Source organism: Oratosquilla oratoria, chromosome 22 (assembly GCF_046742065.1).
Source record: "Oratosquilla oratoria isolate Oo_2021 chromosome 22, ASM4674206v1, whole genome shotgun sequence".
Taxonomy (NCBI): domain Eukaryota; kingdom Metazoa; phylum Arthropoda; class Malacostraca; order Stomatopoda; family Squillidae; genus Oratosquilla; species Oratosquilla oratoria.
The window spans coordinates 51,417,498-51,435,323 of NC_134798.1; the positions used below are offsets into that span (position 1 = coordinate 51,417,498).

Below are 17,826 nucleotides of genomic sequence, written 5' to 3' on the forward strand. Positions count from 1 at the left end.
ATTTGCAGGTTCTTGAAAAAAACACACATAAACACACACACACGCACACATTGCCATAGTGGTTAGAGATCTCACCTGCCACTACAGCGGTCCGGGTTTAAATCCCGCCCAGGGCTGAAATAATTTCAGTATCACTGCACTGCAGGTTGTTACTCCAACTCTTGTGGCCAGAGAGTTGTGGGTGTGTGTACGTGTAAGGTCACAGTATTACCCATAGATCAATCATATACAAGTTCTGAGCTCTCTTCTGGGAGGGAAATAGCTGTTGATCAACAGCCCAACACTTGATCCAAAGACAATGGTGAATCACATACCTGAAAACAACCAGGATGCAAGGTATCACCATACTCATACCTCCACAAGGTGATGCAGTCCTGAGGGGCCAGTTCCTGGTCCCTTGATCAGGTCCGTTCACTCATTTCTCTCTCACACTCGCACACTTCCCAAACATGTTCTCGTTTAGTTTTGTTTTATCTCAAAAAAAGGTCAGTATGCCAGCACCTGCCTTCCCATATCTTTTATATGGAAACCGAAACCAACCCAGGCCTGTTCATACATCCTATTTACCTATCATACACCTAAGGGCCTCTTCCCCCTTATAAGGGATGTAGCCAGGCAAGGCATCCACCTGTTCCACTCCCATCCACCAGCTATTTCTTTCCCTCTCGTCTTAGCTCCTCGTGGATGAAGTTTCATCCCTTTCTCCTGCCCACTGACTGGGTCGGAAGCAATGCAGCAAGACATAGCACATCCACAGCATGGCAATTCTCCCTCCTTATCCCCTAATGGGAAAAAGAGTAAAGACGAGGAGTAATCACTTTGGGCTGGGTCAGTATATCTCCCATACACAAGCATACAACAACATGGACTTCCTAATTGCCCAAAACCCATAAATCTCTTGCATACATCTAATGCAACACATACTACACGTGAGTCCACCTCACATACTCAAACTCAAACCAGTACACAAAGAATTAGGACTGCAGCCATCACGTATCTACACATACATACATACATTCATATACCAAAGGCTTTTTTCCCCCCCTACATGGGAGGTAGCCGAAGTCAAAAGGCATAATTCCACTCCCACCCTTTTCATCCCCACCTATTTCACTCCCATTCAACACCCCTCCTTCCCACCCTCCCTCATATCTTGGCTGCTCCTGGATGATGGGTCATCCCTGCATCTTGGCCATTGCCCTGGGTCAGAAGCAATGCAGCAAGACATATCTACACACCCTTTCAAAAATACCCCAGTACAGAAACACTGAACACACAGCAAGTCAACATCAGCACTATCGCAAATGCAAACATGTTTGAGTTTTAAGAATTTGAAATGTATTATATTCAGTTGTCTTGGCCAGTACCAGTGAGTTGTAATCCTTATGCAGTTTATGGGCTGTATTATTTATTTTTCACAGTCTACAGGTGTCTGTTATTCTGTCAGTCCATATATATATATATATATATATATATATATATATATATATATATATATATATATATATTTATATATATATATATATATATATATATATATATATATATATATATATATATAATGAAAAAGCTTTTTCCCCCATATAAGGGAGGTAGCCAGGCGAGGAAAGTATCCACCTTCAAAGAAACATCCCACAAAATCATGGCTGTTCTTAATTCTTTGTTTTCTCATTCTTACCACAGGTAGCATGGGTGGGACCATGTTCCGCATGCAGGTGGGCAACGGCAATGAGGTACACCCAGAGGAAATCAACGTTAGCTTTGACGATGTCAAAGGGGTGAGTTGTACAGAGTTTTCGTCAATTCTCTTCTTGTGCAATCCGATCAATCCAGGGTTTGTGGTGGTCCTATAAGAGGGACATCAAAGCTATCCATTTTCACAACCTTTCAACTCCTCCACCTCCAGCAGGAGGTGCAACCCTGAGGGGCTTGCAATTGGTCCCTAGACTGGACCCAAGATCTCACTCTATCAAGTTCAGCTGTATTTCATACACCTTTTCACACACAGAGAGCTGACTGTCTGTAACTGCTCCCTTCCAACTACTTTCACTCATTAATTTAGAAACACCCACACCAAGTACAACACTCATTGCACAGTGGTAGAGTTTCCAGCTGCCACTACAGCAGTCTGGGTTCGAATCCTGCCCAGGGCTGAAATAATTTCAGTATCACTGCCCTGTGGGTCATTACTCCAACTCTCGTGGGTGGGGAGTTGGGTGTGTGTGTGCTTGTAAGATCACAGCATTACCCCTAGATCAGTCATATATGAGCTCCGAGTTCTCTTCTGGGAGGAAAACAGCTGTCGATCACAAGTCCAACATATGATCCAAGACCATGGTGAGTCACAAGAATACAAGAATTTAAGAGCAAATTAGATATGGAGAGATACAGAGATGAGACACCACGAGCATAGCTTCCCTTCGCGTAAGATACAACTAGGTAAATACAGACAACAGTCCAAAGTTTCTTTCCAGAAAGATCTATGAGGGCCTAAAGGACCTTTTGCCAGTTCATATGGTATGTGGGTCTCCTGTCAGTGAAACTTGATGCAACAGTTACTGTTATCCTAGGCTCCTGATAGGTTGAGTTTGCAACATTAAACCAATGGGCAAGATGTAGGGATGACCCGTCATCCAGGAGGAGCCAAGATGAGGGATGGTAAATGGAGGTGGAATGGGTCGGAGTGGAATTATGCCTTTTGACTTTGGTTACCTCCCTTGTAAGGGGAAAAAATCCCTTGGTATATGTATGTCTCGTTATCATTATTCCAATTAATCCATATCAAGTTTCTTATGTGGGAGACTCGTGGCCTCAAAGAACTTAGCCACAGCCACCAGGTTGGCCTAAAGGTTGCTGAGAAGAATCTCTTTAATGTTGTCAGAGTTTTGTGAAAAGAGTCGAAAGGATGAATCGGATACGAGTGAAAAGGGGTGAGGATTTCTGTCTCCCATACTGAACTATCTTGCCTCACAGGAAATGGCAGCTTAGTCCTTTCACAAGGGCATGATAGAAAATTCTTGTCTACTTGAACCAAAAGTGCGAGATGATCCGAGACAGGTCAACAAATATTTTAGAATAGGGCATGTGTGCCAAATTCATTTTGACATTTTTTTTCATAAACAGGAGGTGCCAAGATAGGGGAGAGGGAGGGGAGTGGAATATATGGAAAATGAAATGGGTGGGAGTGATTTCTATGCCTTTTTCTTTTTGGCTACCCCCCCCCCGAGTAAGGGGGAAAAAGCCTTTGGTATATGTATGTATGTATAAACTGTACAAAATGTAGACATGAGAAATGAACTTATGTTCTGACATTTCCAAGATGCAGGAAACACTAATGATATTTAATATTTTTTAAAGGTTGAAGAAGCAAAAGAGGAACTTCAAGAAATTGTAGAGTTTTTAAGAAACCCAGAAAAGTTCACTTCTCTTGGTGCTGAGCTGCCCAAAGGTGTGCTCCTTGTCGGCCCCCCTGGCACCGGAAAAACTCTTCTGGCCCGTGCCGTCGCCGGAGAGGCAGGTGTGCCGTTCTTCCATGCTGCTGGGCCAGAGTTTGACGAAATTCTGGTCGGTCAGGGGGCACGGAGAGTTCGAGATCTGTTCCGTAAGTTGTTCTGGATTTGTCATGAAAATGGTAGATAAATGTACGAGTTAACGTATGTTTAATGGTTGATGAATGTATAAGTCAGTGTATGTTTGTGCTCATGGTTTCATATACTTTTATTTTTTCATGTTACTTCGATATGAGGATCAGCCTTGATATTTTGTCATATGTACATGGGTGGTAGTGGTTTTAATGCCTTTGATTTTTGGCTACTTCCCTTATAAGGGGGGGGGGAAAGCCTTTGGTGTATGTGTATGGAAAGAAAATGTTTGCTATTAATTGCAGTCAGTATTTGGTAAATAATCCTTGAATCAATTTATCTTTCTGGATTTTGTACTTTTGATGCACTTAAAATGAGCTCCCTCCTATACGGTGGCCATATAGATGTCAGCAAGAAATATATTCTAAGAGCCTAGAAAGAATACAACCCCAAATATGCATCACAAATTTTACCCTCGTAAAAGAGAAATACCATAAATTGAAAAGCAACTGAAACCCACAAAACAAGAAAAAGAACGACATAAAAATGGAAGAATGCAAAGAAAGAAAACTGGGAGAATACATAAAAGCTATAGATGACAAAACAAAAAAAAAACAAATGTACATACATACACCAAAGGCTTTTTTCCCCTTACAAGGGAGGTAGCCAGTGTCAAAAGGCATAGTTTCACTCATACCACAAATGTAGAGTATGATAAAAAACACTAAAAGATTAGAAATGAACCCACCCCCACTCAACTCAGACTGTCCAGGACGTAACAATTTTCCGATACTATTCAACACATTGTGGAAGACAGCATCATACACAATCATGCATGCCAACAACACGATATATGCCCTATAAAGGATTTGTGGGAAAATCCTGTTCCACCAGCAGCATTCCTCAGGGAGATGAGGCTGCCCTGTCAGACAGTTTAGGGAACGACTACAACAATTACAACTCCTAGGAAAACGTCATCACCACAACTGCAGTGCAAGATCACAACATGTAAATACATATACCAAAGGCTTTTTCCCCCTTACACAGGGGGTTGGGGGGTGTAGCAAAAAAGAAAAAGGCATAGAAACCACTCCCACCATCATAACATGTACTTATCCAAAACCTCTTTCCAAATGATCTCCCAACACCAAATCCAGAGCAGAACAACAAAACACCTATGCTGATGACCTGATAACAATATCCTAGCACAGCAACCATGAACCCGCCGCTAAGAACACCCAAACATGCTTAGACAATGTCTAAGCGGATGGTAGCCAAAATATAGAATCTTCTTTTATTCAAAATTTATTTTCTCCAACTGTGGGTTTCTTGTGTGATATTTAGACAAACAAGACTGGAGGTCTTCCCTCAGATACAGAGACACCAACACTATCCTTTACTCGAGTGAAATTTAATGTTTGAAATGTTGAAATTAATTTCTTTTTAAGGTGCTGCAAAGATGAGAGCACCTTGTGTGATCTTCATCGATGAAATTGACTCCGTTGGTGCCAAACGAACAAACTCCGTCCTCCACCCATATGCCAATCAGACCATCAATCAACTCTTGTCAGAAATGGATGGTTTTCATAAGAATGAAGGTGTAATTGTTCTTGGAGCCACCAATCGCAGAGACGATCTTGACAAGGCCCTTTTGCGACCAGGAAGGTTCGATGTGGAGGTGCAGGTAAGGAAGAGCGTAAGACTGGCAGTGTTTGAAAGATTTTATCATGGCTAAGGATGACCAATTGAGGGGTGATCTTTTCAATTTCAACCATTCCATACAACAGAAAGAAAAATTAAAACTACACCCAAAGACCTTTATTACACACAGATACTCTCTTCTCTTCCTCCACAACCACCAAATACCAGCCTCCGGAAACATATTCATAATCATATCACTCACCGCTCCATTAACACACTGAAAGACAACACACTGCTGCATGCCAGACCCCCTGATATCCACCCTTCTGAATCCTCTCTCCCACATAAGGACAGAGTCCACTTGGCCAGACTGCGATGCGGTCACCACCCGGCACTTCTAAGCTACCAGAAGAGGCTGGATGACCGTGTTGTGAACAGCTGCCCAGGATGTAACACTTCACCCCATACCATACAACACATAATGGAAGACTGCATTATACACAATCATGCACGCAAACAACACAACATACACTCTATAAAGGATTTGTGGGAAAACCCAGTTTCGGCTGTGGCCTTCCTTGGGGAGACGGGACTGCTCGGACAGACAGTCTAGGGAACGACAACAACAACAACAACAACAGAACACTCCACATAAAAATACAGTAAACCCTTGATATATCGACCTAACTGAAGGGGGAAGGCTTGGTCATTATAACCAAAACTTCTATATATCCTAAGGTTTTATTATATCTAACTTGGGCCAATTTATGACAGTAACATCTACAGTAAACCTATACATCGAACTATTGGGGGGAAAGTTTGGTCATTAAAGCCAAAAGGTCTCCTACCTAGTTATGGACCAAAAGGTCTCCTGTTGGCATGCTCATCCTTTGTAATCTATACCGAATTTTCACTGCGTATACAGACCTTGTTCGTTATATCAGACAAGTGGTCAGTAGATCTAACTTGGGTCGATATAGCCAAAATTCAGTATAACGAGGTTTGGTATAGCAAGGGTTTACTGTATAATGTCCACATTCAAACCTGATTGAGTATGATGGGAAATGGTGTGTGATAGGTTTGGCCCAGCTGATAATTACTAGCAAAAGTGAAATTGTAGTCAATGGAAACTAGCACTTTAACTTTGAGAACAATATTTCATTGAAGTTGAGGTAGAGGAGGGAGAGCAAAGTTCATGGAAATCTGCATTCTTTGAGTGGATTTGAGTCTTCAGTTACAAAAGAATGCTGTATGACTGGTCTCTAGAGACTTGGGGCAATGGATTGATTGAATGGTGGACTAAAGGGCTGACACAACCCTAGAATATTGACAATATAAGACTTACAGCTGATACTCCATATGTAGGTTCAAAAATAAAAGATGTTTGTAAATGTATGTTTTGAACATAATTGTTTTTTGCAGGTACCAATGCCAGATCTTGTTGGTCGTAAGGAGATACTGAGCTATTATTTGGGGAAGGTGAAGCAGGGCCCAGATGTGGAAATGAATGTTCTAGCCAGGGGAACCACCCGGTTCACAGGTGAGGAGGAAGCACATTCACATGTTTTTATGGATTTAGAGAAGGCGTATGACAGGAAGGCACTGTGGGATGTGTTGCTGAGATATGATAGAGGGGGGAAGGCTTTTGAGAGCAGTCAGAAGTTTATATGAATACCTGAGCTTGTGTTTGAGTAGAAAATGGAGAGAGAGTGAATTGTTTCAGAAGATGGAACCACACCAGGGCTGTGTAACATTGTATGAAAGTGACAGTTGCCACCCAGTTCACAGGTGAGGAGGAAGCACATTCACATGCTTTTATGGATTTGGAGAAGGCGTATGACAGGAAGGCACTGCAGGATGTGTTGCAAAGATATGGTAGAGGGGGAAGGCTTTTGAGGGCAGTCAGAAGTTTATACGAGTACCTGAGCTTGTGCTTGAGTAGAAAATGGAGAGAGTGAATTGTTTTAGAAGATGGAACTACACCAGGGTTGTGTAACAGGTGAGGAGGAAGCACATTCACATGCTTTTATGGATTTGGAGAAGGCGTATGACAGGAAGGCACTGCAGGATGTGTTGCAAAGATATGGTAGAGGGGGAAGGCTTTTGAGAGCAGTCAGAAGTTTATATGAGTACCTGAGCTTGTGCTTGAGTAGAAAATGGAGAGAGAGTGAATTGTTTCAGAAGATGGAACCACACCAGGGCTGTGTAACATTGTATGAAAGTGACAGTTGCCACCCAGTTCACAGGTGAGGAGGAAGCACATTCACATGCTTTTATGGATTTGGAGAAGGCGTATGACAGGAAGGCACTGCAGGATGTGTTGCAAAGATATGGTAGAGGGGGAAGGCTTTTGAGGGCAGTCAGAAGTTTATACGAGTACCTGAGCTTGTGCTTGAGTAGAAAATGGAGAGAGTGAATTGTTTTAGAAGATGGAACTACACCAGGGTTGTGTAATATTGTATGAAAGTGACAATTGCCGACAAGTTTATAGAAATAAACATCATGTGAAGATGGAGCCTCACCTCTCCCTCTCTCCCTTCCCTCTGTTCCCCCAGTTCTTCCTATTTAATCTCAGTCATGTGTATTACGACTATGTACTTGAAAATGCTGTAAAAAGCAAAACATCATGCTAATAAAGGCTCTGTCCTCACATGGTGTTCATTTCAATAGATTTGTGTAATATTGCTGTGGTTGTTCACTGTGTACATGGATTGGGTGGTATAGGAGGTAGATACAAGAGTGATGGGCTGGGGTTGGGAGTTAGTAAGTGGGAGGTGAACCCACTTGAATATTTTTTGTGCCATGAAAATTTATTCATTATTGTTGTTGACAGGTGCCGATTTGAAGAACATGGTTAACCAGGCTGCTCTGAGGGCAGCTGCAGATGGGATGGATGCTGTGTCCATGAAACATCTGGAAGATGCTCGTGACAAAGTTCTTATGGGTAAGTTGAACACTGATTATGTCATCTTTGTCTTCTTTCATTTATTTATGGTAGGCCAGGAAGTGTATTTTACCTTGCTTAGTTTATCTTCTTGGCTGGAGGTCAGTTTGGTGGTTGCTCTTCTGCCAATCTTGTTTATATATAGCTTTGTGCCGTTGCTTTGGGCTTTCATAGATTTGGAGAAGGCATATGACAGAGTTGACAGAGAATGTTGTGGATTGTGTGGGGAATGTATGGGATAGGGAGAAGTCTGTTGAGGGCAGTGCAAAGTTTTTATGTGAGTAGATTGATTGAGTAGAGCTTGTGTGAAAATCAGAAATGGAAAGATTGAATGGTTTGAAGTGAAGGTGGATCAATGCCAGGGTTATGTAATGTTGCCATGGTTGTTTGTACAGATGGATGGGATGGTAGTGGGGAGTGCTAGATGGTTTTAGAATTAGTAAGTGAGAGTGGAGAGAAGTAGGAGGTAAGCCAGTTGTTGTTTGTGGATGACACTGCACTTGTGGCTGAGTGCAAGGATGGATTAAAGCAGTTGGTGCCGGAGTTTGGGAGGATGTGTGAGAGGACAAAGCTGAAGGTGTATGTTGTATGCAATGATGAAACATACAGTCTTGTATTCAGTCTATATATTTTTATAACAATTTGCACTCTTCTTCACCTTTTATTCTCCATACGACTTATGTGTGTCAGAGAGAGAGAGAGAGAGAGCAAGCAAGGAAGCAAGGTATGATCTATAAGTTCTCCCTGCAGGCCCAGAGAAGAAAACTCGCATTCCAGACGAGGAAGCCAACTGGATCACAGCCTACCATGAAGGTGGCCACACCTTGGTCGCCTATTACACCCCAGATGCCTGGCCCCTCCACAAAGTCACCATCATCCCTAGGGGACCCTCACTAGGACATGTAAGTATGACAGATGAAGAGGAACAAGATGTGGAGAGGAGCTTGACATGTTCACCCACTGTCGGTTCATGGCTTAGGTGTTCATGGGAGGAGGGATGATTGAGTGGATTTTATTTGTGAATGGTGTCGTTGTGTGTCCTGATTTAGCCATCCCCTTACAAGGGGGAAAGGGTTCTTGATGTATATGTGCACACACACATACACACACACACACACACACACACACACACACATATATATATATATGTAATATATATTTATATATGTATATTTATTTAAGTATATATATTTATATATATATATATATATATATATATATTTACACATACACACACACACGAGTAATGATAAATATCAAAAGGCTCTTCTCTCTCTCTCTCTCTCTCTCTCTCTCTCTCTCTCTCTTTCTCTATATATATATATATATATACATACACACACACACACACACACACACACACACACACACACACACCTACCTACCTACCTACCTACCTTTTCTAAGGGGATTGTCCAAGTCAGAGTATACACCTACCCACTCGACCCACACCCATCAAGAATATGTTTCCCCCTCCCATCTTAGCACCACATGGATGAAGGGTCCTCCCTGTCCCTTGCAATTCTCCTCGGGTCAAAGGCAATGCAACAAGACACAGCACTTTCACAGCAGCGTTCAACAGCCGAGTGTTAGTTTACCTCTGTCGCTTCATTATATGGTGGAACCCCCCACCCCCACCCCACTTCAATCACTCGGAAAAAAAAAATAAAGATACATAGTAGATGTGTGTGTTTATATTAATATCATATTTTGTCCTACTAGACTGCCTACATCCCGGCTAAGGAACAATACCACATGACAAGGAAACAGATGTTGGCCACAATGGATGCCCTTATGGGAGGCCGAGCAGCTGAGGACATAATCTATGGAATCGACATGATCACAACAGGAGCTTCGTCTGACTTAAAGGTGAGACAGGAAGTGGCATCTGTGGAGATGTAGCTTATTTCTTCTTTTTCTGTCTCAAAATGTATACCAAAGGCTTCTTCCTCAGTATAAGGATGTAACCAGCCAAGGCTTGAACCCACCCCACCCATCCCATGGCAATTGGCTGATAATGCCAAAAATGTTATCATTCAATTCAATTCCCATCCATCAACCATTTGTTTCCCTTTCATCTTTCTCATCATGGACAAAGGAGCATTTGAAAAATATCACACTTCCGTATTTATCCCACATTTAACTAAATGACCTGCGCCTACCACCTTGCTCCATTGCTTGTTACAATCTTCAATTTCTAGCATATTGGGGGAAGAGATGGAAGTACGGATAGATCATTGGCAACTAGATAAAAATACAAATTGTATGTCCTGTCAGGCCACCCAGAGGAAGTACCAATTACAGATGCTTTTCTACTTACGTTCATTCGTTTTACGTTTTTTCGATTTTACGTTTGAAAAGACTAAAAAAAAATGGTAAAAAAAAATTTTTTTTTAGTGAATTTTTGAGTTTAGCGCGCTCTCCGTAGTACGAGACGTTCAAACGATACTTACGCATGACGCTGCGTCCATTGTTTACATGGCACTAACGACAGACTGAACGTGCCTTGCCTCCTCCTTCTCCTCCTCCTCCCCATTCTCCTCCTCCTCCCCCTTCTCCACCATCTCTCTTTATGTTGCTTGAATTTAATTTATTTGAAATTAATGTTATTATTTTACAATGGTATGTTTATAATTAATGATTTAGGGGTGTTTTATAAGATACGGTAATAGAATTTATGGATGTATAGTACAGTATGAACGGTCATACATTACTGGAACGTACAGTAACAACTTACGCTCATTTTCCCGTTACGTTCGGCCGTTCAGAACATAACTAAAACATAAGTTGAGGAGCATCTGTATTGCCTTGTCTCCCCCAACCCTCACAAACATTATCAAACATTACTGTTATGATTATTTGGTTTAATATCACAAACTCCCCCTCTCAGAGGAGGTTAGGACAGTGCCTTTGTATGGAAGACTTGTGGATTCTTCGGGGAACTGTGGTATACCCTAATAAACATCTTCAATTCTTAGGTATGAAATGGGGGGAAGTGGATTTATCCCATTTGACTTTGGCTGCCTCCCTTATAAGGAGGAGAAAGCACTTGGTATGTATGTGTGTACAGATACCTTCCTCGCCAGAGGAGTGCCATAGAGTGGTACAAGATAGTTGAATGGGAGTCAAAATAGAAGAGTAAACATCCATCAGTATGGAAGAGGTTGATTGATCATGCAGTCAATCCATTGCCCCAGGTCTCTCTTGTAGGAGTCCCATGGCTAGTGAGTGGGGGGGATGTTGATTGAGAAGCTTAATCTCTTACAACTACAGAAGGGATCAATAAAGATATAGAGTGATTAAGTTTGTAATACCAGAAACCAGTTATATCAATTTGGAACATGTATTTGTTTTGTATTATTATTATTATTTATTTTTTATTTTTTTATTATTATTTTTTTTTGGGGGGGGAGAAGTCTGTTTGTGTGTATATATATATATATATATTAATCTTTCATTAATTTGTTTATTTTTCTTTCTTCCTTTTCTTTCAGCAAGCTACCAATATTGCCACAACAATGGTGAAAGATTACGGCATGAGTGACAAGGTTGGACTTCGTACGTTTGAGGACACCTCAGGTCAGCTGCTCGGGTCAAGCGATGTTCTGGGACACACCACAAAAGAAGCCATTGATGCCGAGATCAACAAACTGCTTTCAGTAAGACCTTTGCCATCTTTTAATGTTTTATTTTTATTTCACATGGGTATTTATGAAAGGCTTAAAGAATGATTATTTATTGTCTTATGTACCTTGTACTTTGATGAAAGGAAGGGATGGGGTGGGGTGAGTAAGGAGTGGTTGTGTGTGGATTATATTTTGATGCAGCCTGAAAGGATTTCTACCCGTTTTCTCTATTTTCTACATGAGGGGATGGAGGGGGGGGGGGTCACCAATTCATTAAAGCAGCCTTGCCGGGGATGTACTGAGTCTTGCTGCATTGCTTCTGGCTCAGGGCATTGGGTGAGAGAAGGATGACCCTTCATCCACGAGGAGCTAAGATAAGAGGGAGGCAAGGGTGGTGAATGGGAGTGGAATAACTTGGCTACCTCCCATGTAAGAGGGGATAAAGAGCCCTTTATATATAGATAGATGATGGTGGTAGGAGGTTGAATATGAGTAGTGTGAGGGGTGAGAGGCATGTGGAAATAGAGTTTAAAATGCTTGGGGTCACACGTAGTTAATGGAGGAATGGATGTTATAGACAGATTACAGAGTAAAGAAAGCAAATAAATGTCTGGATGGAATGAAAAGAGTGACGAGAACGATGCTTGAAAAAAATGTCATTCCCATTTTGTGCTGTATCAAGTTGAGATTTGGAATGTAAGAGGCAAAAAGGAATAAAGTGAATGTTTTTGAGGTGTAGGATGAATATGGTGGGTGTTCCAAGGTGCTGCATTGCTTCTGACCCATCATCCACAAGGAGCTAATACATATATACATACATATACCAAGGCTTTTTCCCCCTTACAAGGGAGGTAGCCAAAAAGGAAAAGGCATAAAATCATTCCCACCCATTCCATCCCTGAATACACTCCACACCCCTCCACCCTCCCTCTTATCTTAGGACCTCCTGGATGACGGGTCATCCCTGCACCTTGTCCACTGTCCTGGGTCAGAAGCAGTGTCACAAGACACAGCACATCCACAGCAAGGCCGCTTCATTAAATTGGTGACCCCCCCTCTCTGTCCCCCCCATGCATAAAAGGAGAAGATGGGGAGAAATCCCTTCGGGCTGCGTCAAATTTTGCTCACACATACTACCTCACCCCCCATCCCTAATAGATTTAATAGATTTTTTTTAAATGTGGAGTGTGGGAGACCTTGGGTGGCTGCCATCCTTGTGAGGGGAAATAGACCTTTTGGTATATAGGTTGATAGATGTTTACAAGAATTAATAGAGTGAGGAGGTTAGTGTGTTTGAAGGAAACTATCAATGTTGAGTTGGTTTAGGGAAATGGAAAGAATAAAGGAAAAAAATATGAAAAGTATTAGTAAGTTATGGATGCTCATTGGGCGAGCGGGTTAGGGTGCCATTATTTGTAGCGAAGGTCAAGATGAGGGTGATTCGAATCCTGCTCAGGGCAAGTTGAACTAAGGGCATGGTTCATCAAATTCCATGCTACAAAGTCCTCTGTAAGGGGCACCATCCTAGCCTCCTGATAGGGGGGAGTTTGTGTGACATTAAACCAAATCATTAGTAAGTGGTGTGAGTTTGAGACGAAGACTGATAATGAAATGGATGAATCGGGTGAAGGAAGTTTTGGATCCGTGTGGTATGTCTGTTAAGCAGGGAGGAGGGAATGCAATAGGTAGGATTAAAAATGGGAAGATTATGAAATGATAAAGGGATGTTTCAGCCCAAAGGAATGTTCTTCTCATCCATTCCATCAATGAGTGGATGAGGAAGAAGGTTGCGTTGCTTGAATACACTTCGTTTAACCCAAGCAGTGTGGCTGGAGACAGGGTAAACCTTCGTCCCTGAGGAGCTAAAATGGGAGGGACAATGTTTTTGGATTAGAAAAATACTATGGGTATTGAAAGTATGGCTCTGTGAATGTTATTAGTTGTATGTCTCCATTATTTTATTTCTTGTGTTATGAGTGGAATGTGTGGGAGTGCATGCCTCTACTGGCTACCCCCCTTATAAAGAGGAAGAAACCCTAGACATATAGATTATTTTTATTATTATTATTTTTTTTTTTTTTTTTTTTTTTTTTTTTTTTTTTTTTTTTTTTTTTTTTTTTTTTTTTTTTTTTTTTTTTTTTTTTTTTTTTTTTTTTTTTTTTTTTTTTTTTTTTTTTTTTTTTTTTGTAAGATGGTAAAATAAAGCCTTTCTAGCTCTTAAGATATTGACAACACACAATCAAACTGCCCAAGATGCAACCATCACACAGAAGACATGAACACCTTGGCATACACCGCCCCACACTAACTATTCATAGACAGTAGCTCAATATTTCTTCCTTGAGTGATGTATGGGCTTGTCAGGTAACTGTCACTGGTTACTTGGAGCTGCAGACCTCTTGCAAGAGAAACCATGGGCAGCAGGTTGATTGATTGATGGCTGATATCCATATAAATTGTTTGTCATTAGTCCAAATAAAATTCTTAGCACACTGGCATTCACAGAAGGTTGATCAAGATAGGTGATGATCCTTTGAGGAAAGGAAGTCTTCTGTAGCTGAATAAGATCACATAGTACAAGTCATAATTAATTTTTTTAAATGTGGCTAATGTCTTCATTGGAGCAAATTATTCATCATTTGAACTTACTACCAAAACTAGTAAAGAGACAAAAGTTCCCCTGCTTAAATTAGTTATGTCTGTCAGCTATATTTAGAACTAAAATTAATTTTATCTGGCATCGGTTGTATTTTGATTACTTTTACATTCATATACCAAAGGCTCTTTCCCCCATACAAGGGAGGTAGCCAAAAAACAAAGGCATAAAATCCACTCCCACCCATTCCATCCCCACGTACTCCACTCCCATCCACCCCTCCTCCCTCCCTCTTATCTTAGCTCCTCCTGGATGACTGGTCATCCCTGCATCTCGCCCACAGCCCTGGGTTAGAAGCAGTGTTGCAAGACACAGCAAGGCCACTTCATTAAATTGGCTACCCCCCTCCTCTCCGTTCCCTCATGCAGAAATGGTGAAGACGAGGAGAAATCCCTTCAAGCTGCATCAATTTATTTTTCCCACATACTCCCTCACCCCCCATCCCCCACCCACTCCTTATGCATCACAGCATCATCCATACACAACCATTCTCTATTCACCCCTATCTCCTGTCCTCTCCTGTCCTTCCTCAACAGACATTCCCCTCTTTCCCAATGCCCCTTTTACCCCATCCATCCATCTCATCCTATGTCGCCCCCTCATGTTCACTCCTTCCATCTCTGCCTTCCACACATCATTTACTAATCTTTCTTCACAAATTGATTATTTATAAGAAATACTTTATTCTCATAGTAAACACGACTTGTGTTTTTCACAGGAATCTTACCAGAGAGCCGTAAATATTCTGAAAAAACACACCAAGGAACACAGGGCACTGGCTGAAGCCCTGATGAAATACGAGACTTTAGATGCGGATGACATTAAAACAATATTAGATGGCAGACCAGTTCAGAAGGAAATATAAAGATGAATTAACAACCCAACCCAGAGAAACTTGGGTTTATTTTCAGGTTCGACATCAATTGCCTTCTCAGCGACTTCCCACTTGAGAACACTTTTAGACACGTTTTGTATGGACTGAGGTTTAGCAGCAAATTTCTAGATTAAAGGATTAGGAGAGGGAGAGGAAATATTGGTTAAGTTTGATGCATCTAAGAAAATGTATTTCGATTTCTAGGATGCATCGGAAATAGATGTTTTAATGTTTTTATTACTTGCAAGTTTAACGTCAAATAAAAAACTAATCATGAATAACATAAGGGGAATTTTAGGCCTCGAATTAGGCAAAATATTGTTCACATTCTATATATCTGACTTCAATCATAATATTGCTCTTCGTGTGTTTTGGCCAAACGATTATCTGATGACTTCATTGTCAGCAGATGCTATTATTTATAATGCTCATAGAGGTTGGAGTGAATTGGCAATGGCATTACTGAGAGCATCTTGATTTCTTCTCATTGCTTCATGTCTTGCGATGACCAAAAGAATCAATGTAAATAGGGAAAGTATTGCAGTTGATATCATTAATTCTCATCTCATTGTAGATTTTCTGGGGGGTAAATCGCTGTACATCTCTCATACAGAACATTCAAACTTTTAAGATTACTTGTCATGGTTCGAAAGATGGATGTCTTCATCTGCCGGATTTCTTGACAAGGCACTCATCAAATAAATTCATACATAACCTTCTTTTTAAGATATGGTTCATTTATATCATACATTAGAAATAAAATTGATAAAAACCTTTAGACCTTTTTCTTCAGAATTCCTGATGTTGAATTTCTGTTGAATGTGGAATTTTTTTTCTTAATGAAACGAAGACCCTTGGTAGCAGCTAGATTGGAGTACACAGGTTCCACCAAAAATGCAAAGGACGTGTTTTGTCTTGAATTTACATGAGGGGACAGAGAGGGTGGAGTCGCCAATTAAATGAAGCGGCCTTGCTGTGGATGTACTGTGTCTTTCTACATTGCCTCTGACCCAGGGTAGTTGGGGAGGTGCAGGGATGACCCATCATCCAGGAGGAGCCAAGATAAAAGGGAGGGAGGGATGGTGAAATAGGAGTGGAGTATGTGGGGATGGAATGGGTGGGAATGGATTTTTTTTTTTTTTTTTGTTTTTTTTTTTTTTTTTTTTTTTATACCTCCCTTGAAAAGGGGGAAAAAGGCATTTGTATATGTATGTATGAATACAAACTAATGCCAAAAGGGTCTTGCCCCATTATAAGGGAGGCCATCCAACTGACACCCACTTGTTTTCGCCTTTGTATATTAACTACAGTTCCCTGTAAGGGGCACCGTCCTAGCTTTCCGATGGGAGTTTGTGACATTAAACCATATCATAGTAACTGAGCAGATTAGGGCGTCGTTACTTGTGGCGAAGGTCGAGGTGAGGATTCGAACCCTGCCACCGGCGCAGTTGAACCAAGGGCATGGTTCATTAAATTCCACGCTACAAAGCCCTCTGTGAGGGGCACCATCCTAGCCTTCCGATAGGGGGGGGAGTGTGTGACGTTAAACCATATATTAACTCTGTAGATGTAGATTGGTGTGTCCCTGCACATATGTCATAATAAGAATGAGAATAAAAAAAAATAACAGGAAAAGGGGAGAGGGAGGAAAGGGTGGTGGATGGGACTTGGCTACCTCTCTTATAAGGGGGAAAAAATCTTAGAATCTTAGCTCCTTGTGGATGAAGGGCCATCCCTTTCCCCCACCCACTGCCTGGGACAGAAGCAATGCAGCAAGACACAGCAGGACCTGACAGCTGAATCTGGTTTATCCCCACTGCTTCAGTACATGACCCTCCCCCCACATCCACTCCAAAATATGATGTGAATACTGTAATTACCATTTATATACCACTACAAAGAAAGTACCACAGTTTTAGTATCATACTGAGGGTAAGATGGGTAGATGGGGTGAAAGGAGCTTTTAGCAGGAGAGGAATGTCTGTCGAGCAAGAAAGGGAGAGGGTAGGGGTGAGTGGAGAGTGGATGTGTATAGATGATGATGTGATTGCAAGGATGGGAGGAGGGGGGAGTAGGGAGTGGTTATGTATAAATGATTTTTTTATGCAGCCCAAAGGGTTTTCTCCCCAATGTGAATGAGGAGGGGGAGGTCGCCGATTACGTGAATCGGCCTTGCTGTGGATGTACTGTGTCTTGCTGCATTGCTTCTGATCCAGGTCAGTGGGTGGGATGCAGGGATGGCCCTTTATCCACGAGGAGCTCAGATGAGAGGGGGGAAAGGGGAGTGGAGTGGGTACTTGCATTTTGACTTGGCTACCTCCCATATAAGGGGGAAAAGGCCCTTGGTATAGGTAGATAACTGCACAACTTGCACATCTGTGATATCTTTATGGATAAAAGTCAGAGTAGGAAGGATGGAGGGAGTGACGAAGGATGTGGGTGGGAGGGAGGAAGGGACAGAGAGTGGTAGGTAAGGGAGGAAGGGGGAGAGAGGTGACTGATGG

At 41.6% G+C, this 17,826-nt stretch overlaps 1 protein-coding gene across 1 annotated transcript in view; it reads left to right on the top strand.

The window, feature by feature from the left end:
- The window catches only part of YME1L (ATP-dependent zinc metalloprotease YME1L), a 28,567-nt gene extending 12,470 nt beyond the window's left edge, over window positions 1-16,097 (top strand). Inside the window, exons 7-15 of the mRNA XM_076206017.1 lie at window positions 1,684-1,778; window positions 3,358-3,601; window positions 5,030-5,265; window positions 6,645-6,762; window positions 8,056-8,166; window positions 8,917-9,068; window positions 9,889-10,035; window positions 11,661-11,825; window positions 15,167-16,097. Of these exons, the coding sequence (XP_076062132.1) occupies window positions 1,684-1,778; window positions 3,358-3,601; window positions 5,030-5,265; window positions 6,645-6,762; window positions 8,056-8,166; window positions 8,917-9,068; window positions 9,889-10,035; window positions 11,661-11,825; window positions 15,167-15,313 (1,415 nt within the window). The 3' untranslated portion in view covers window positions 15,314-16,097. The remainder of the gene's footprint in view (window positions 1-1,683; window positions 1,779-3,357; window positions 3,602-5,029; window positions 5,266-6,644; window positions 6,763-8,055; window positions 8,167-8,916; window positions 9,069-9,888; window positions 10,036-11,660; window positions 11,826-15,166) is intronic.
- Window positions 16,098-17,826: the final 1,729 nt, after the last annotated feature.